Below are 22,330 nucleotides of genomic sequence, written 5' to 3' on the forward strand. Positions count from 1 at the left end.
TTTAATAAACTTGCAATAGTCTAGTCTCAATGATGTAATATTGAAATCAGAAATTAGTAATTAACAAATAAAATATATGTACTCAATTTAATAGTTAACTAATTGAACTTTAAAATATGTTGATTAAATTTTATAGTTGAAAACAAAAGACATAATGTAAATTATATAGCAAATGTGTTTAAATTTGAAAACCTTTGCTTTCCTTCTTTTTCTGATAGAAAAAATAAGAGTTAATCAATAATGCTAACTAGGCATTTCGCTTCAGGGAAGTGAAATTATCATATCATAAAAACTTTATAAAGTTCATGTTTGTGTATTACAACCGGGTAATTCATTACCTATTCCATTTTCTTTTTTTCCCCTTTTTTTGTAATTAGACATTTGATTATTTTTTCCATTACATCATAAAACAAAAGCATACAATTAATAACGATAACTTTAGAGATTGATTTATTAAAATGCGTGAAATAAAATTAATCTGATCATATAATTCAATTACCTGCAATTAACGAACAAAAAAAAATTTCTAATTTTGGTATAATAAAGTTTTTTTTCGTTGAAAAAAAACGAATTACTTTAGTTGAACATTAAGCAACAATTTGCAACAACATAACATTGAATTATATTAACTCAATTCGACTACATTTTCTCACAAGAAATATTCGTTTTCTTTTTTTCCTTTTGCTTTTTTTATTGTTGAAATAGAATTGAATTACACCTGTTTTCATTTATATCAAGTATATTTGATTAATTGAAAGTTCTAAATGATACAAAATTTGAAGGTTATGCTTCACTCAGGAGTGTTAGCAAGTGAAAATTATAGCAATGGTGAGAAAAGGGATTTTTAATAAAAATAGAAATAGGATGTTTTTCACCAATATTTTTTCATAATAACATCATTAATGATATTTACTATAATAACTAAAAATTAATAATAGAAGGTATTAATGATTGAAGGAATGAAAATAATTGTTACTTTCAGTCGGTTTTATTTTTCATTTTGATACTTTAATCGTAAACAACTTAATTAATTTATATATATATATATATATATATATATATATATATATATATATATATTTAAATAGTTATAAATGTAATCAAAAAATTCGAGTATGGTTGTTGCACTGTGCTTTATGGATGCTTTACACCTAAATCATGCAAACAATTTAAAAAGTTGAAAAAATTGCCGTAGTAAATTTCTTATCAAAATTCTCCATATAGCTCATTTTTTATTTCGTATATAGTAATTATGAAAATGACTACCTTAGTTATTTTAGCTAAGATTATAACAAGTTGCCTTCTTTGGTTGGTCATTTGTTAACATTGATGATAAAAACAAATTTTACATGGAGAATGAATTTATGAGGAACTTTGATAATGATAAACCTGGTGGAAAATATTTTTGTACACAAATTAAGTTTTAAAATCAATTATACACACGAAATAATTGTTAAAAAGTAACGTTTAAAATTTATTAATAAAAAAATAAAGAGAATTTGCCGTCATGTTAATTATGATAATAATATAGTGGTAAAATTGAAACACTACGATAAGTGATTAATAGTAAAATGATTAAAAATTCGTTTATAAATTATATTTTGCTACTTGACGTAAACAAAGCAAGCATAAGAAGGATTTGTTTATAGGAAGAGGAAAATAATCTAAATGAAAATTTAAACTTAGAATATTTTAATACATAAATCAAAATTGGCTTTTAGATTCAATCATTTAATACATCATGATAATAGCATTAAACAAAACACGAATCAAACTTATTATGTGATAATAGAAATAATAAACATTTAAATCAATCTTTATCCATTAATCTTAATTCTTTCATCAGTTTTAATTGATAAACCTTAACCTATTAAAAATTAGAATCATTTTAATCTAGTGGAATCAATTTGAAATTATCTGCTGCCAAGAAAAATAGTTTAATAGTGAATCATATCATAAAGACAAATCTTTTTCTGAAACTAATTAGCAATCAGTAAAGAATCATAAATTATATTATGCGTCTGGTCATTCGTTTCATTCATTCACTAGTTGGACTTTGCTATTGCTAAATCAGTGGGGTTCGAATTTGTTGGCATTTATTTATTGCTGAAAGATACTTTAATTGTATAAATAACAATCGATTATTTTATGTTCGACTTCAAGTTTTTTTTATGAAGTTCAAGTTATTTTAAGAGGCTGACTTATTTTTCACTACCGACAAAATAATTGTAACAATACAAATTGCCATAATCAACCGATACTTTATAATATGATTCCTTAAGTAATATAATTATAATAGATTTAAGATGAAGTAAATTTCGATTCAACTTTTTAATGCATAAAACAAATTCACTCATCCAAATAAATCAATAACTAAAAAACGAAAGAACATATTAAATTAACAGAAATGTATTGAAAATATTGAATATTTAAAAATACCAAATATTTTAATTTTTTTTAAAAAATGTTATATTAAAACAATAGTTGCTATAAATTATCATAACTAACCGATATCTTCAAATATGATCGCTTAAGTAATCGGTAACTTTTTCATGCTTTAATTTTGGATTTTACTGCAATTTCATCTATTGACATTAATCAAATTTTTTTTTTTAAAGAATTCCTTTAAAAGTATTTCAAGTATTAGCGTCAATCTTGATTTTGCGTTAATAGGAAAAAAAATATGCGTATATTTTTTTTTGATAAAATAATAAAACTTTTCAACTTTTTCACGTCTTATTTCGCATTTTACTGCAATTTCATCCATTTTATAATAATTTAATCAATAAAACAATTTTTTTTTCTTTTTTTTAAACAATCTATTTAATAAAAAAGGATTGACTACCAAGTTCTTTTAGTGAGTTAGTTTATTTATTTTAATTATTATAATTTTCTTATTGCTAATAAGAAAATTACAATAATTAATCTCATATGCAGGTACGATAATTGCTTTACTTAATATAATTGGAATATATTTAAGATGCAAATTTCAACTAAATCTTTTAATGCATATAAAATTTTTCAGTCATATACTGAAATAGATTTGAAATGAAGCAAATTTTCAATTAAATTTTTTAATACATATAAAAATTTTTAATCTCAAATAGATTTAAGACGAAGCAGATTTCAACTAAATTTTTTAATACAGAATTTTTCAATCAAGCACTCAAACAGATTTAAGATGAAGCAAATTTCAATTACATTTTCCAATGCATATAAAATTTTTCAATCAAATGTTGTTAATTTTTCCTCAGAAATTAATTTATTTTCCATTAAATATAAGAATTATAATTCATCACTTTGCGCTACAATAGCGAAATGGATTTCGATTTGGAATGATTGTTTGTTGTAGTTGGATGTCGGTGGGATTAGTGATGTAAATTCTTAATAATTTTGTTTCTCGCGAATTGATGTGTGTGGTGATAGTTTACCGCTTCTTTCATTGTTTAAGTATGGGGACGCACATTTTCAAATTGAACGAGTAGAAAAAATAATTTCCTTGTTGCTAAATTTAATTTAATTAAAAAAATTGACAGATATTCGCAAAATGGGTATATTATTTTAATGGATAGACTACTTTTTGTTTTACTTTAAAGAAAAAAGCAAAAACGATCACTTGTTATAATGGTTCATTTTTTTTTTATATTGCTCCAGTTTTGTTATATTTTGCAGTTATACTATCGTTTCATATCGTATCATTTATTGTATTCCTAGTCAACTCACTCGCTATTATCTTAACATTATGGCTTGTCAATCTGGTATTCGAGGTTTGTCGTTTTTTCATTACATTTAAGTGTATTATAAAAGTTATATTTAACTTGAGTATGCTAATGCGTGAAATCTCTACTTTCGTTCTTATTCCAGGTAATACTTGAAATTTGGTAGAATTCTTGAAACGAATTATAACTGAGATTGATAGATTTATATTGATTGTGAAAGAACTTTGAGTTTCAGTAATCAAGTTCCCAACTTAACGAAATGCTTTTGTGGTTAGTGTTATTATTTATTGTTATTTTTCAGCAAGCGACAAACTGCTGAGGTTTTTCAATGAATGTAAATCAGGGAAAATAAGACTTGCAAAAATTGTTGTAAAGAATGGTATGAACTTTTGATGAATTTTTCTCTTTTTTTGTAAGGAATTTTGAATAATTTTGGCTACTTGGCTAGTCGTAAAAAATGATGTGCATCTGTCATAGGTAAACACGACATATATATCCTACAGCTGTGTATGATCTGCGCTTGGATCAACAGCATCAATTTGAGTAAAAGCACAGGCGTTCTTAATTGTGATAACAGGAATTTCTCGAAATTTTATATTACTACTGCAATTTATTAATGGAACGAATTTTTCATAGCAGTTTATTTTTTATTTCATTTTGTTCTCTTTTTGCCCTGTCAGAAATATTGAACAGTAATTTTTTATAACAATAATTTATTTCAGAAGAACTATGTGTTAATTTCCAAGGTAAAGGTACGACTGATTGGCGTGCTGACTTCAAACGTCATTTACCGGATTGCATTGACGCATTTGAACCATGCTACATTTTGTTTCGTATTGATGAACCATGTGGTTGGATTTTAATGAGGTTTGTTGTTTCAGTTGAAAGTAATCTAGTTATATATGACTGGAGAATACGCTGTCATATTTAACCTCTATGCAGTTTGATAAAAATGTTACCTGTGATGGAATTATAGTGTTTTAAAAAATTTTTATTTCCATACAGTCTGCCAGTTTTTTCTTGAATATCCTCAGAGATTTTGATTAAATAAGGATCATAAGTCATGACTTAAAAAACGTGTATTTTGACATGCTGTTTAGAAATATTATGATTACAATTATAAAAATTGTAAATTTATTACAGCTTTGCCGATGATCGTGCTCCTGTTCGTGAGAAAATGGTTTTTGCTGCGACTTGGACAACGTTTAAATCAGAATTTGGACAGTCCAATATCAGGCATTAAATTTAACTTTTTTCCTACTCGGTATTCACTAGCGTTGTTGATGTTCGAATTGTTCTAGTAGTTACTTTTTTTAAAAAAAGATCGTTCGAATTTTGGACTTCGTACGTTTTCATGAATTCGTGTAAATCTGCAGTGGTTAAATGGTTAAATATTGTCTGCATGAAGACGTATCTTGTTAGTGACCATTCAGTTAATTACTTTAGTTTACAAGGCTGTCGACAATACTTTTCTTTTTCCACTTTTTTGCTGAAGATTGCAGGTACGAATATCATGTGACAGATAAGAAAGAAATGACATTGGAAGCATTTGAAAAATGGCTTTCGAGTAAGGAAGATCCTGGACCTATGTCGGAACTTGAGAAAGAATTTTATAATGCACATCAAGAACTTAAAGTTACTGCACCGTCAGTTGTTGCTGCACAAACTGTCAGAGGTAAGTTGCAATGTTTTTAATCTTTACTTTTAAATACATTCCTGTACAAAAATATCTTTAAGAAAGTGAAGAACTGTTATGATTATTCAACTATCACTATGTGAAAAAGTTACATTTGCTTGAAATTTAAAAAGTTATTTATGGAATATTAAACGTACTCTTCTAGGTGTTTTCTTCCCAGTGGATCAGGATGCTGAAGAAGAACTACGAAAGTTAGCTAATCATACAGTGAATTATGTTCAGCTAGCTGTTGATACATTGAATGAAGCAATCAAATTGGAATGTTCAAAAATATCTATCTCTCCCGAAGAGTTAAATGAGGTAATTTATTTTTTCTGTGACTGTGTAACCTTGGTTTATTTTCCATTTAAATGACAATAATTTTCGTATTCCAAACTTTAACCAGTAGTTCAATCGTATAAGTGTACTGAAAGCCTAAATTTCCATAGTGTAAATTAAGGTAGATGAAATATAATTTTTTCCTTTCGCAATCACCGATAAATTAGGAAATGGAAGAGTGTCTTAAATGATTCCGTATCGTAAGTATTTGAATTTATAGCAGATCATGTTTATACAAAGTTTAATCATAGATTATATTAAATGATAGAGCAGTTTTCATATTTTATATTTTCGTAGCAAAGTTTCCTTTTTCAGGTCATACCTCGAGATAAGCCACGATATCATTTCTATCGTTTCTCTCATGAATATAACAGTCAGAATTATGACAGTTTATGTTAGTTTGCATTTTTATAAAGCTCTAAATTTCTTTTTAATTAGTTTTACACTTGGAATTCGTTTTAAAACTTTTCACAACATTTTCTGATGATTAATGTAGTTCTTTTCGATATTTGTAGATGCTTTGCTTATAATTTAATATATATATATATATTTTTTTCTTTTGCAGTTTTCATCTATTCAATGCCTTCATCGGGATGTACAATCAAAGAACGAATGCTTTACTCAAGCTGTAAGCAGCCATTCCTACAATCTGCTTTATCGGCCGCAAATCTTTCTCCAGATAAAAAGGTTTTAGTATGGAAATAGTTTTGAAAAATAAAAATAAAATCTCGTTAAAATTATTGGTGAAGTGATAAATCATGTAACTTAGGAAAGGATGGCAAGTGGTTTGTAATGTTCAAATAAAAAGTTTGCAGTTAAAACTGGACATAAATATGTTATTTTGTAACAGTTACATTGGAATCAGAATGGTAAATGTCGATAATTATAATGCTTTATTTGGGGAGGTATTTTGCTGGTGAAAGAAGAATTATTATATATGTAATTTCTCATTTCAGATAGAAATTGATAGTAAAGAATTCTTATCATTAGATATTCTCATTGATTATACTCATCCAGCTCCACAAATGAAAGAAAAAAGTTTTGCAAAACCACCAGGGCCATCACAAAGAGGAGCACGACGTGTTACTAAGGCAGTCGGTTAATATTTTTACTTTATCTATGCTTTTCATTTCTGTGCTATAAAAAGTTTTTTCTGCAATCGTTCTTTTTTGATGATTTCTTCATTATCACTATATATGCAGTTCTTTTTGTATCCAAAACATATTTTTGCGTTACCAGTAATTTAATTCGAAAAAAAAAAAAAAAAAAAAAAAAAGGTAAAACTTTTCCTTTTTTTTTTTTTTTTTATTCTCGGAAATTTAACTTTATTTTCACCTTTATATAAAATAAGTGAATAAAACTATTTCAAACATATCCAGTTTCTGTCAGAATATCTGTTTTTGATTATCTGCTAAATAAATCATCTTAATGCTGCGTTACAGTACTGTGTTAAATCTTTTTTTTTTTTTTTTTTTTTTTTTTTTCACGTGTTGTAATTTTCATTGAAAATTTAATAATGTAAGCTCATAGGTTATTATGTGCAGTAAGTGGTCGTTATGCTTGCTTGGGCTTTCACTGTGATCTCGATATTGTGAGATGTATACATCTAAAGCATAGATATCCTAGGCTATATTTCTTAAGTATATATATTCTACCTAATGTGGATCCAGTTGTGATCTGTCATTCTTGTCGGTTACGCGTGGCATATTCAAAAAGTGGTAGATGGTATTAAAGTAATCCATCTTGTGTATAGATAATGTACTAACGCTATGTAAAGGAAACATGTATGCTTTGTCTAATATCAGCGAATATTTTAATAAATTTTTTTACCAATTCTATTTTCTAATTGTTTTATTAAACTATTATTATTATATGATCACAGGCATGTGTGTAATGTTTTTTTATTCATGATATTATTGTTTTGCTTTTGCATTTCCGGAATAAAATGAAACCAGTGAAAAACTACGGTTATTTTCAAAAGAAAAAAGGCAAGTTACTGTACTTTTAAAATCTTAAATGATTTTGTTTGTGAAATTCTTAGATTCATTCTCTTCAAATTTGCTTACTTAGCACTAAATGCTATTGATCCGAGGAAGTAATTCTTGGATTTTATAAAACTCAAATTGATGTAGTAGATCATTTGATTGCTGAAATAGACCTAAATTTTAAGTAATAAACTTTGAAATATTTGGAAGCAATTTATAGCTGAATTTGTGTGATAGGCAATGAACAATGATGAAATGTTTGGAAGCTTATCTGTGAATATACGACGTAGAGATTTTTACCTTGGAAATAAAGTTCAAAATTGAGCTAAAATGAAAAGTAAATAATACATGGGGAAGGATGAAACTAGCAGTAGCTTATTTGAACAATGGTGATAATATTAAAAGCAAGCATGTTTAATAAATTAAGCAAAACAATTTTGCATCGAGAATTTGTCGAGAAATTATAATTTTCGGAGATTATCAGTAGATTTCTTTGTTTCAATGAACGGTGGTATTTGTCGTTGTCGTATCGGTTACAGTTTTCTTTTTATAATATTTTGTGGTTACATGTCTAGAATTCATTAAAAAAGTTTTTTCTTTATTAATTATTAAAAGTTTGACATAAGCTAGGCAGAAATAGTCTTTAATCATTCGGAGTGTATTGATTCAATTAGCAATTATTTTAGATTTTTTTAATACTTAATTTGTGCTTTTAGTAAATATTGTTGGAATTTAATTTTTACAATAATAAAATTTTTGAACATTTTCAAAACATTTAAATCTTCCCAATCAAATTTTAGCTTATTCTAAACAAATTAATAAAAATATGAATGCTTGATTTACCTGGAAATGACACCAGGTTCAAGTGGTGTCTCAACAATACGCCTTTCTTCTTCTTTAAGCAGCGTACTTTCACTATTCGGATTAACGCTTGTCACAATTTCACGCTTATACGTTACAGGTTGACCATCCTTATCCACGTAATTACCTTCTAAACTTGCTTCCGTATTTGCTACTGTACCTCGAGGTAATACCTGTAATAAATAACACATTTTAAAAAAATGTAGCTTTCTGAGATATTAATGAATTATGTATTGTATACAATAATACATCGATTTTAAATTTTAAATAAAAAAAATACAAACACTTGCATTATTTCAGAAATTTGTTTACTTTTTCATTTAGTCTATACTATTAAATTTATTCAAAAAATTTAACGAAATTTATCGTTAATTACAGCAATTATATATTACAGAAAAATGTAAGATAAGGAATTTCACATTTTTTTAAAAAATGTTTTTTCAAAATGATTACCAATATTTGAGTATGATTTGTATTTCTTTTCTTCTTTTTGTAAACATCAATATGACTTAATTAATCAAGATGACTTCAAAAAATAAGAAAAGATCAGAGCTATAATATGCAGATATATTTGTTTTATTTCAAAAGTAAACCATTTGAATTTTTCATTATCCTTTCACAATCACAGAAACTGAATTAAAACTTTTTTACGATAGTTCAAGAAATAATATTTATTCGTCAACAATTAAAAAATTGACCATATACTGTAGTAGCACTTATGTGTATGCTAATTAATTACATTAGTAGATAAAATTTTCACATTTTATGATACTTTTATTACCGATAGATTTTTTGCTTCCTTTTCGAATATTGTTCCGTAAAAAGAAATGCCTTTTATGTATTTAAAGTATATTCATACTTTTTTTTAATGATTATATCAACTAAAATAAAAAAATATAGATAGTTTCGGAAAATTCTGAGATATTTTGATGATCTCAACAAAATTATAGTGTAATAATCTTTTTTTAAGAAAAAAAAAAAAAAAAAAAAAGAGAATTGAAATAAATGATATGAAAAATAAAAATATCAGTACTAAAATAATGTAATACCTCAGACATTTCAACACGTCGATTGAAATCACCACTACCTTGCATAACAGATACAATTGAATTATATGGTGCAGCAGTTTCATGCTGTGTTTTTCGTTGATAATTTGGTTTCTCAATAGCATACCTGTCGACTGCATTTGTTACCGGTAATGTGATTGGTTGATTATTTATCAATCTTTCCGTTGAATACTCATGCAATTTTTCTTCATAACGTGAACTGCCACTTTAAAAAAAAAAAAAGATTAAACCACCAATATTTACTTTTATATAAAAATTTAATAAATTGAGATTTATTTGAATAAGACATTTATTATGAATAATAAAATTATTATATATACTTCGTTTACAACCTTTGAATAAGTCAGTTCTTTTAGTTAATTCAATTTTATACCTTTGTGATTGCCATGTGGATGATTGTTGCTGAGTACTGGAGGATATCGGATGTGGTGATCCAATAGATACAGGGGCATAAGTTAAATGTGTACTCTGTTTAACTGGTATTCCATGCTCTAATATATATTGTTGTTGTTGTTGATTGTTTAAATAGGAAGTATGATATTGTGTATGATTCTGTTGTGCACTTTTGGTACCGTTATCACCGTTATCCGTATGTGTTGTATAATGTGTTTGTGATATGAAACTATCATAATCATTAATTGTTGATTTATCATACTTGTGTTGTTCTCGATGATAATTCGTATAATTATTACCGCCATCATATTTACCATCTTCACGATTCTGTCGATCAGCTTCATTTTGCCATAATGCATGAGTCTGGTTAGCTCTATTATACCAGTGTGGTGGTTGTTGTGGTGGAATCTATAAAAAGAGAAAAAAAAACTTTTTTACTCTAAAAATTTGACAAATTTCAGTTATTGTAAAAAATTAAAAAATTGTTAGAAAAGGAAATGAAGATAAAATTTTTAAATATAAAGAAAATAAACAAATTTTACTAATCATATTTGAAATCATATCATATTCTTCTTTTTTTTTTCGGATTTTCACAAATTAAAACTACTATCGCTTAGATCTGGATTAAAATTTATTAAAAGGAAAGTAATTAAAATGAAAAAGAAAAAAAATTTTTTGCTTTTTTTTGTATGAAATATTAAAAAAAAAAAAAGATTTAGCGCAGGTATCCACATATTCAACACAAACAAACTTTCGAAGAAGGTGGTATTTGCAGACGAGCATCAGTATTTCTTGCTTTTTTTTCCCAAATATTACGTCGATCATTCACAATACGTGTCCACATAGGTTCATAATCATACATCTAAAAAATTTCGCTAATAAATTGAAGTTTTTTTCAGTGAAATTAATTAGTTACACAATTACAACACCTGTTATGTTTTTGTCCACATCATATTAATTTCATTCTAATTAAGCAAACTGTCTTTTAATTTTGTTTCTGTTTCTAAACAAACAAATGCAAATAATTAGAGCGTTTTTAAAAGAAAAAAAAAAGGAAAAAAAGTTATGGGATATTCAAAATTAATATTAAATTTTTCATTATTCAATCATTTATTCGAGGAATTTCAATTTTCAAAAATAAAAAAATAAAAATTGAGGAGAAAAACAAAAATAAAGAAAAGAAACGAAAAGGAAATTCTAAATAAAAGAAAATAACATAACTATACCATTATCAGCAATTCTTGCTAAAGTTAAATATCAATTTGCACAGTAATAACAATAAAAAATAAAAAAAAAGTAAATTAAAAGCTTCAAAGTTTAATATTTTTTGTCATCTGATAAATAATGATTAAAGCAGAATTCGATTAAACGATAGGATAAAGTTAAGATATGTACAATTAAAATTTAGATACTGACAAAAAAAAGAAGAAATAGAATTGAAATGACAAGAGATGATAAAAGCAGGAATGGAAGTAGGAAGAATGGAACAAATACAGGACCTGGGAGCGGGTAAAGCGAGGGTCCGACCTGTTCTTCCAATGTTTATGCTTTTCGAAAGATCTTGATTGCCATTCTGGGGTCATCAATTTTTTTTGTGCAATCAGCGCTTTATCGTTCAATAATGTCTCAATTGTCACCTCTTTCTCAGCATTCTCATTTGCCCATTCGTATCTTTCTGCTGGTACTGTATTATGTGATCGAATCCATGATTGCTGTTGTTGTTGTTGTTGTTGTTGTTGTTCTATCTTTTGAAATGATATATTATCTCTATCAATATCAACATTTTTATTACCAATAATATCATTTGTTGAATAATTCGTAACTGTTTGTGATGTATAACCAGTAAAATTTGTTGATGGCTGAAATGTTCGATGATGATATGTTGGTGAAATTGAACAGCTATCATTTATTTTGTTGTTATCATTTCTCCGATATGGTAAATGATCATCTACTTTAGCTGATAAACTAAATGTTGTTGGTCTAGTGATTTCTTCTTGACGATTAACAGTACGATGTTGACGAATGAAACCAGCTGTTGGTCCAAATGATGTACCAAAATGATGATCAGGTTGTTCATTTTTAGTAAGATGTTGATTAGATCGTGTATCACCAATTAAGACATCAGCTGATACATGATCAACATTTGGTGCTATTTCAATATTCATCTCATCACGTTTCAACAAAGTATGATCAAATTTTGAATGTAAACGACGTTGTTCTGGTCCATGTCCATGGTATGAACCATTTGTGCTTATTTCACCTTTTCGAAAATCCATACCACCCATTTCATATCCAGGTATTATTGTCTTATGCTCATTATGATATCTCCTTGTATCATCATTATCATTATGATAAATGTATGATGAATTATATGATGATAATCGTGATCGATCAACATAATCTAATCCACCAAATTCATATCCTCGTCTTATTGATCTATAATAATACATTTTATTATTATAAAATAAATTTAAAAAAAAAAAGAACCCTTTTTTTATATTTAATTCAACTTTTTTTTTCTCTTTTATTACAAATTAATTTTTATTACTTCATCAATTGCGAATAACTTTGAAAATTTTCAAGTTTGTAGTAATATAATTAATTTATAACATTAATCAAATTTTATTAAAATAATAAATTAGCAACAATGTACAACCTTTCTTCATTTCGTTTTTTTGGATGTTGTAAAGTGGAATATTGAGGTGCATAATATGGTTTTGTAGCAGAAGGTGTTATTGAACGAGCTCGTTCACTTCGACTACGTGCTGCATGAGCCCAATATGGTTCCTTTAAAAAAGAAAGATATTTTTTTATTATTCTCTTTTTTAAATTTAAAATAATTTTAAAAGATTTAAATTTTAAAAGATAAATTTTGAATATCCTATATAACTTCTCAAAGAAAAAAGCCAAAAAAATAAATGTTTTAAAAATAATTATAAAATATCAATAATATTGCTGTTTTAAAATTTAATTAAAATTAAAAGAAGAAAAAAGAACATTTACACTCTAAAAATTATTTTTTACAAATTAAAAGCAAAAATAATATAAATTGTGGGAATTTAATCTAATAAACCTGTGATGGTGGTATGTGTGGGATTTCCGCTTGTGCTATTAACTCATTGAAATGTTGGCCAAATGTATCATTTTCACCAGCTCTTATTACTTTTAATGTTTCTGAAACTTCAGGATTAAAATGTCGGTCATTTGCGCCAAGTGCATGATCTGGTCCTGCGCCAACTTGCTGTTTATATTGCTCTTCTGCAGCTTCACTAAAATATTCAACTTCTTTTCTTGTTCATTTGTTTCACTCACAAAAAAATATTAGTAATAATTTTTGTTCGGAAAAATTTTATTCCATTTATATATATATTTTTTTCCTTTAATAATTTTATTCAGTTATTATCCATTTTTTCTATTTGTCATTCATTTACAGCGATCAATCATTATCTATGGTTATAACCATTCATTCATTATTATTCATCGATTGTAGTGATGAAGTCATTATCTACCATTCATTATAGTAATTAAATCATTGATTTTTTCAGAAAATTTTCTGATAAATATACATGATGTATACGTGTATCAAATAAATGTACAGGTGAAGCAGCAATGGATTCTGCCTCAATTTAATTATTTATTAATTTATGTTAAAGCTTAGAAATGGTTAATGATTTCTGTCTACGTAATGCTACCTATTTGGTCATAAGAAGCAGTTAGTAATCTTGATAAAATTTATAATCTTAAAAACAGATATGAAGTTTTATGATGTTTTTAATGGCAAAATAAATTTTTGAATGTCAAAAATTGGCTTGTTAAAAGTTATTATCTAAAACGAAACGAAAAAAAAAATCATTCAATTCTTTCTGATTAGCTAAAATTTCTTTCTGTTTTTATTATTACTTTTCCTCTCATTTTTTCCTTATTCACGTCTTAAATTGAAATTTGCACAAAACAAAATACTTGTTGAATTGGATTTTTAAAAATTTTTGACAATCATCAGTAATAATGCTAATAAAGTCTTAACCATATTTTGTTGAAATGTTAAAAAAGTAATACATATCCTTTTGAAATCTATTTTATAAAAATTTAAAATAAAATAAATGTAGAATTTAATTCAAAAGGAAACATCTAACATTCTTCTTTTCAAAAATTGTGAAAATAAAAAATAAATGAAAAATTTACAACAGCTGTTTTCCGGATGCTTTTTGAACAGCTCACCTGCATCATTCACATTTTGTGAAACATTGGGCAGTTAAAAGCAAAAAAACAAAATTTGCTTTCAAAAAATAGCAAATCATTTTTTTTCCTTCCTAAATTGCACTTTTTTTCTAGTTTTCGTTTTTCAACGGTTAACTTGATTAAGTTTCAGAACAAAAAACAATGAAATACACTATGTATGCTTGTTTAAAATAAACATTTGATATCTGAAAATACATTTTACAATTGTAAAATGATAAATATTGTTAAATGATATCACTATTATTATTATAAGATAGTAGTATTACCAACTGGTAATTATTATCATTGTAAGAAAAAGATATTGTTTAATAGAACGACTATTGATACCTAAAAGAAACAAAAAAAGAAGCTATTTTAATATAATATATATTTACTATTATTCAATAGCCTTCAATTATATTAATAATTTAAAATATCTCTAATTAATAATCGCTCAAAGTGATAACAATAAATAATGCAATAATATTTATTATCAAAGAATGAATTCACCCAAAAAGAAAAGTAAGGAAGTCGTTGAAAGATGAGAAAGTGGAATAAAGTTTGGAAATGAATAAATAAATGATATTAATAAGAATAAAAGCTACCTTAAAATTATAGTTGTTCAAAATTGTATTTTAAAATAACATGCAAATTATATTTGTCAAATTATTTTTAATAATTTATTCAATTAAAAGGAAAAAAACAAAGGTACACAACAAATTGAAAAAATGCTTGTTGTATATCGTTTCTAATCATTTATTTCTATGTATTACTATAACTTTACAAAAAAAAGATGAAGACTATAAATTTAAATTTTTTAAAATCAAATTTTCAAAAAAAAAAGCGCATATTTTCATTCTTTTTCTTAAGTGCAAATTTTTTACCTGAATCATTGTTATCTGACACACATGGATGAAAATATTGTGTAAAAATACTTTTTGTGTCTAAGTTTATTTTAGTAAATCAATCTATGCTAATATTTGCTCGACCAATGATTCATTCGTATGGTAGAGTGGAATAGATAATACAAACAACACATATATAACATTTCTAATGCTTTCAACAAAAAAAATTTAGTTAAAAATTTTTAACATATTGAATTACTTTCTTTTCCCATACTACTATTACCCAATTTTTTTGTGTTATCACAACTTCTAAACTATGTTATATGATCATGTAATAAGAATTATCATTTCAAATTGTAAATTTATTTGCATCACTTATTTTAATAATATAATTTGTAAAAATTTTTTCTCGTATTAATAATTATAGCACAAAAAAGGATTTGTAATTAAGTTTAGAAAATTTTTAATTATCCAATGGCATATACTAAAGTTCCTTTTCATTTTTCTTTTTTTCTTTTCTTTTTTTCTGAAAAAATTCTAGGAAAAAAAACTAATGAAGCATTTTTATTTCTAATCAAAATATGAAACAGTGTTTAATTTACGATTGATTATTAATTTTTTTAAAAATTAACTATTAATGGAATCATTGATAAATTCTATATTATTATTATTATTTTATTACTATATTGATTTAATTCATTGGATTATAACATAAAAATTGAAATTTTTTTTTCACAAATTCGATTTAACAATAATATGAATGAATGATAAGGATTGATAAGAATGCTTACCGTGAATAAAGTGGCATTGGCGTGTTATATTGTATATTAGATGGCATAATTCGTCCTTTTTTTTCTCGTTTTTCCTTTCTCTTTCGTTTTTCTTCTTCCCCCTCTTTTGAATAACGATAAGGAATAAATTTAAAAAATTGTGAAAGAAATTGAAATTGTGAAAAGCGCCTGGAAGGATGCTACTAGAATGAAGAAGATTCGAATGATATGATCAGAAGTTGTTATTGTTGTTGTTGCTGTTAATTTTGATGAAATTGATGATATTAGTTATGCTAGAGTTAAAGGATTCCATTAGAATGTATGAGGAGAAGAACTGTTTTTTTTTTTTTTTTTTTTGCGAGAGATAAACTGATAAGAAAAATGAAAAAAGGGATGGTGATTAGAGATAAGCAAAGACAAGAAGAGAGAGAGAGAACGAATTCAATTCATTGAATGAAAATAGTTTAAATGTGTATGTTCTGTGTATTATCTTTTTCTTTCTTTTCCTGTGCTAAATCTTTTTCTCTCCAACACATTTTAATCATTTATATCATATCGAAAGACTCGAAATGATTACCACTCTCAACAAAATTCATCATTTCATTCTATTCGGAATTTTTTTTCCATCCGGTAAATGATGAAGAAGAAAGAAAAAAGAAAAAGTTGTTGAAATATTATTTATCATTAGTTGGTTAAAATACTTTTTACAAAAAAGAGAAGGAAAGGAAAAAAAGAACAAGGAAATGTGCAAATTACCAAGGCGAGAAAATTTAATCGTTGAAATTTTCCATAAAAATTGGAATGTAAATGAATTGGTATTTATTGAATTTTTTTAAATTAAAAAATTGTCATATCATTTTTGCATTTCAAGCATTTTAATGTATCAAATAGCATGTGCATGTAAAATTTTACAAAATATTGAAAGACATTGAAAAATTACATTAATTTTTTTTGGACAAAATTTTATCATTCATTTGTAACATTATAAAATCTAGTATAAGTGTATTAAATTAGTGTATTGAAAATTCATATTTTAATCTCTTTTTTGTAATAAAATTGCATACGAAAGTTTTTTTTTTTTTGATTAGAAAGAAAAATTTGGATTAAATTAATAAATTTAAAAGGAATGAAAATATTTCATAGTAGTTCTCCATCCTTTCTTTTCATATTTCATTCGCTATTACTTACAATTCAGTTATAACAAATAATAAATTTAGCTTTGTCTATTATTCCTTTAAAATTTCTTTAATTCTATCAATGAAACTGTGGTTATTTACTGGGCCTATTTGCCTACTAGATATTATAACCTACTTGGCTATAATTAGAAAATCAATTAAATTAGTTGCATTAGATTTATGTGACAGTAATGTATCAAATCATAATATAAAAAACAAGTTTAATTCAGTGGATAAAGAAAGAATTAAGGATTATGAAATTCAGTGATTCAAATTAAAAACTTTTGGTTAGGTTTAATCTTCAAAAAAGAAACTTTTTTTAAAATAAAAGTATTTTTTTAAATTTTCAAGTCTTAAAATATATCAAGGACAAAAGTCAAGAACTAGAAAACTAGAAGAAAAGAAAACAAAAAACTAGAAATACTTGATTTTACAAAATTAGTTTTTTAAAGAAAAACAAAAAAAAAAAAAAAAAATGAATTAAATTTCGCACTAATAATTTAAAATATCAAAAGCTATCAATGTTTTTTTCCAATTATTTTCGGCTGTTATATTTTTGATTAAAATATTTTATGTAGTTAAAAAAAAGATGAAATTTATTATTTATTTAATTTATTAACAATAAAAGATTTTTAACTTATCAATTACAACATAATGGATAATCAATGACTGATTTAGATAATTTGAAAAATAAATAAAAATTATTGGTTTTCAATAAAATATTTACAATACAACATAATAAATTAAATCATGTATACAATGATATCGATCGAATTCTATCAGCTCTAATAAAATTTTTCCGTCTTTTTTTTGATGTAATAGTTTAGGTTTTAACTTAATTCAATTTAATTTAACATTGATAAATGATAAAGAAGTGAGATAAAGTATTCGGTGATTATTCTGCAAGATTTTTACCTTCAAATTTATAAATTTGCACTTATTGCTGAAATTTTCAAGAAAAAGCCTTTTAAAAAACTTATTTGTTAAATTAAGTTTACTAAATCTTACTGACACTCTAAAATGCATATTTATCCTGAGATACATCAATTTTCGGTTTCAAAAGAAAATATACATACATATATGTTAAATTTTTTTATGCTTCACCATGAACATTCATTCCTACTAACATTGATGAGAAAATTGGACAATTGATAAGAAAAGCTAATTCATTTTTAAATTGAAAATTTAAAAACATTGTTTGAAAATTGTTACAGCAATTCATTTTAACGTGACAGATCCGTTGCTACATTTGCAATTTTTAAACATTACTAATGATAACTCGGCTTCTGCTATTTTTTTTTTTCACTGAAATAATTTCAGTCGACCTTTAAATTTTCGTAAAATATTCCCATCGAATACTTAATCAATCATTTTGATTTATACAACATTTTGACAATAAAGTTCTATCTAGAACTCAATCAGGAAAATGATTATAAAAAAAGAGAAACATTTCATCAGTAATTACCAAAAAATATTAATTTAACTTATTGAAATATATACAAGTATAAAAGTTTAACAAAAAATATATTAGAATTTTATATCTCGTTTTTTTTTTTTTTTTTTTTCCAAACAATGTTATTGCTAAATTTTCATAGTAATAGTGAAATTGATCGTGTATTGATTAAAACTGATCAACGACGATTTTTTTTCCTGAACTTAGCTTCAACTTTTATTTTCTTTCAAAGGCCATAATTCATGAACGCTAATTACTTTATTACTATATGAATGATAATTAATGATACAAAGCATTACTTAATCTGCTTTAATTTATTTAATTTTGGAACTCGCAATTATCATTTAAAATTCATATATAGCTTGAAAAAATTCATAACTGAATAGCTAAATAGAATCCTACATGATACAGCTGTCAAAGTTTATCAGTTAATCAACTTATCCTTCCGTCGTTAAATTGATGACATTTGTTATGGCTCAGGAATCACCTGTGTTATAACATTACAAACGTAATATTATAAGGTAAAATAACACACAACACGTAAAAATCTATTATGGTACTTATTTTTCATTTTTATAAGTACTTTTTTTGTTTTCATTGGTATGTCTTCTGACTGGATTCACGTGAATTTAAATCAATAAAGTATAAATTTAATCAAAGAAACGTAAATTTGAATGAATTATATTTTTACAATAATTAATGATAGATTATGATTTATAATAACAGTTTCACATAACTTCTTCTAGTAGGATATGTTTTTCAGATATTAAATGAATAAATTTGGACAATGAATTAATGGCATAAATTAAACAATTAAATTAGATTAAATGTTTTCTTAGTGATATAACAAAATATATTTTCTTTTTATATTTTTTAAGCATATAATTTAAAACAGATCATTGACTATCTTTTTGTTAGCAAATAATCTCATCAAATGAAGAAAATATGACAGCCTGCAACAATTTTGTATTATTATTGAGAATATTCCAAATCTCCACTTTTTTTTTTTCGTTAATAGTTAATAAAAATTTACTGAGATTTAAAAAGCAAGAAAAGCATTAAATTGTCATGATATAATCGCATTAAAATTATCACTGATAATAGCTGAAAACTTTTAATGAAACCAATATGATAAATAGCAAATATTGAAAAAAAAAAAGCGATCAAAATGTAATACAATAATTTTTTTATTAAATCTAATGTATATAATTAATCTAACAAAATTAATTATTTATTTTTTTATGCAAAGCGGAACCGTCCTGTTGTAATGTAAAGTTTTCGTAGCGCTTGCGCATCGTTATAGGAGTAGGGTATACGTGGAGCATGAGGAATATATACACCTTCACCGTACATAAAATGTCGATTAAATCCATGATCCTAAAATTACAAAAAAAAAAGAAAAATAGAGAAATTTTTTATGAAAAAATAAAAAAAATAACACCATTGATAAATTATAAAATATGCAAATAGCTCATTAACTTGTATTTAATTAAATTAGGTGTTGAAAAAGCAATACATTTTTTCAAATACATATGTCTTTTATACAATAAAAATTTTTTTTTCTACCTGAGGATATCTCCAATCATATGATGTGTATGCATACTGTTGAGCAAAATCATCTGCCTTAAGTCTTGCTGATACATATCTATTTAAGTAATTTTGTGATTCAGCAACGTATGATTTCAATGGTTCCATTCGCTATAAAAAATTAATTTTAATTATTACTTTTAGGAAAAAAGACGAAGAAATATTTGAATAACCTAATAATAAATAATAACTGAAAAATTGAAAGTTTATCAAATTTATTTAGAAATTATTAAATTTAACATGTAAAGAAAATTTTTTCTTTTTTTTTGTTTTAACATACTTCATTGAAAAATATCCTGTTTGTTTGAAATGTATAGTATGGAACATAAGAACTATACGGCATTGGTTCAAAGAACGGCATACGAATTGGTTTTGTTACAGTGTCATGAGTATCCTGTAATTAATCAAGTAATTACTTTAATACCCGAAAAAAAAAGATTGATATTTTAATTGGAAGATTAATTTCAATAAGAAATAATAAATATAGCATAAAAAAACAAAAAAAAAAGAAACTAATAAATACAAGTGGAATTATAATTATTGTTATTAAACAAAAAAAAAATTTATGTCTAATTCTTTTGAAATATTTTAGAAAATTTGAGACAAATTTAGTATTAACTTTCTTTTTATTATTGCTTAGCTAATTTTAATTTAAAAATGAAAAATATTTAAGGATTGAAAAAGATTTTTTTTCTAAAACTTACAATCCATCGTGCTTTACTGTATGAATTATTATACCAATTATAAATTTTTGGCTGATAAACAGGTATTGCATCAATAACACGTTCTGCTTGACGATAATGTTGTGGTAATGCTAAAGATGGCGCAAGCAATGAAACGGATGTTGATCGACGAATTGGAAAATCATGTTCTGCTTCCTTAAAATTTTTTAGAAATTAAAATATAAAATATAATTCATCATAACAAATGATATTGTAAATATTTCTTGTTGCTCTTAACATTTTAATTCTTCATCTAGAAAAGTTAAATTTTGCTGAAAAATATTTTCTTAATTAAGTAAGATAATAATGTTTTTTCCCCTTCTATTCTATAAACAATAATTATTTATTAAAAAAAACAAAATAAAACGAAACAAACAAACATTCTAAATCTCAAAAAAAGAAAAAAAAGAAAAAATTTTAGGAAGATGAAACAAAATCAAAAATTTACACCATATTCTCTAGATAATGAATTAATCTTCCCGGTTTTTTTTGTTGTTTTCCTGAGTAATAAAGAAAAAAAAATCAAAATTGAATGTAACAAAATACCTTAATATATGTAAGATTGGTATAAGAAGCTGATCGAGCAAGCTCTTTTGGTTTACTCCAAACATTTGACATATAATTTTGAAATGTCGTTTTAGGACGAGCTAAATCGATATAACGCCTAAATAGTTATGAATAAAAGTTACATATGATAGATAAAAATTCTTGATTAAAATAAAATGTTTTTTGCTTTTTTTTATTATTTGAAGAAGACAAAAAATCATAAAGATAAAATTCCTTTTTATACAAGTGTTTCAAAATCAAAAAAAAAAAAAAACGAAGAAAAATTATTTGTAAATTTCTTTAATCTTATTGAAATTGAAGATTATGTCTGATAAAAAAAAATAAATAAATAAAATTTAAAATAATTAAATAAACCAACGATGTTGGATAATCATTCCACCATTTTGTTGTTGTTTCAACTTCATCTGCAGTTGACTGCGCTCGTGACAACATTCCCGTACTTAAGATAGGTGGACGCATTTTCCTTTTTTTTTTTTTTGCTTTTTTTTTTTACACAATCCTTTAAACTAAAATTTGAAATATTTCGTAAAACATCTGTTACTACTTTGCAAAAAAAAAAAAAGATTCATAGCGATAATAGGGAAAGCAAAGACAGAGAGGAAGGAAAAAAAGAAGGAAAAATTTGATGGAGATTGAAAGGACGAAGGGAAAGAGAGAGAGGGAGAGGGGAGGAAGAAAGATGAAGATATATTGGACTACGTTGATAAATAATACTCATTTTTATTGATTTTGGTTCTTTTTTTTCTTGTTGAAAAGATTTTTTCTATTCTACATTTGAAAAATATAAATGGTATATTTAACTGTAAAAGTACTTTTTTTTTTTTTTTTGCAAAATGAAAGAAAGAAATGAATAAATAACTGAAATAATTGAACCTAAACAATAGTAGATTTATTACAATAAAAAAAGGGAAACCAAAAAAAAGCCTAATTAATTAAATCTTCAATATTATTTTC

At 25.1% G+C, this 22,330-nt stretch overlaps 3 protein-coding genes across 7 annotated transcripts; 1 reads left to right on the forward strand and 2 right to left on the reverse strand.

Moving 5' to 3' along the window:
- Positions 1-3,742: 3,742 nt before the first annotated feature.
- Positions 3,743-6,836, forward strand: Bma-twf-2 (Uncharacterized protein; the record flags this gene model as incomplete). The annotated part of the gene is made up of 9 exons (XM_043074381.1): positions 3,743-3,767; positions 4,021-4,098; positions 4,442-4,586; positions 4,863-4,955; positions 5,222-5,394; positions 5,561-5,715; positions 6,049-6,127; positions 6,299-6,420; positions 6,690-6,836. 9 exons carry the CDS (start codon positions 3,743-3,745, stop codon positions 6,834-6,836), a joined length of 1,017 nt encoding a protein of 338 aa, XP_042930315.1.
- A 1,380-nt stretch (positions 6,837-8,216) lies between these two features.
- Bma-pqn-22 lies at positions 8,217-15,940 on the reverse strand (the record flags this gene model as incomplete). Of its 4 annotated transcripts, none has more annotated exons than XM_043074382.1 (9): positions 8,217-8,289; positions 8,562-8,752; positions 9,629-9,851; positions 10,302-10,447; positions 10,791-10,901; positions 11,677-12,475; positions 12,696-12,826; positions 13,113-13,308; positions 15,894-15,940. In XM_043074382.1, 9 exons carry the CDS (start codon positions 15,938-15,940, stop codon positions 8,217-8,219), a joined length of 1,917 nt encoding a protein of 638 aa, XP_042930316.1. The 4 variants fall into 4 exon arrangements, with proteins under 4 accessions (XP_042930316.1, XP_042930319.1, XP_042930318.1 ...); XM_043074385.1 differs by having other exon boundaries at positions 10,020-10,447; XM_043074384.1 differs by having other exon boundaries at positions 11,539-12,475.
- Positions 15,941-19,739: 3,799 nt separating this feature from the next.
- On the reverse strand, positions 19,740-21,835 carry Bm2798 (the record flags this gene model as incomplete). Of its 2 annotated transcripts, XM_043074386.1 has the most annotated exons (6): positions 19,740-19,877; positions 20,067-20,198; positions 20,368-20,481; positions 20,792-20,965; positions 21,356-21,473; positions 21,735-21,835. In XM_043074386.1, 6 exons carry the CDS (start codon positions 21,833-21,835, stop codon positions 19,740-19,742), a joined length of 777 nt encoding a protein of 258 aa, XP_042930320.1. The 2 variants fall into 2 exon arrangements, with proteins under 2 accessions (XP_042930320.1, XP_001892141.2); XM_001892106.2 differs by lacking the exon at positions 21,735-21,835 and having other exon boundaries at positions 21,356-21,427.
- Between the last annotated feature and the right edge of the window lie 495 nt (positions 21,836-22,330).

Source organism: Brugia malayi (genome assembly GCF_000002995.4).
Source record: "Brugia malayi strain FR3 genome assembly, contig: Bm_v4_ChrX_scaffold_001, whole genome shotgun sequence".
Classification (NCBI taxonomy): domain Eukaryota; kingdom Metazoa; phylum Nematoda; class Chromadorea; order Rhabditida; family Onchocercidae; genus Brugia; species Brugia malayi.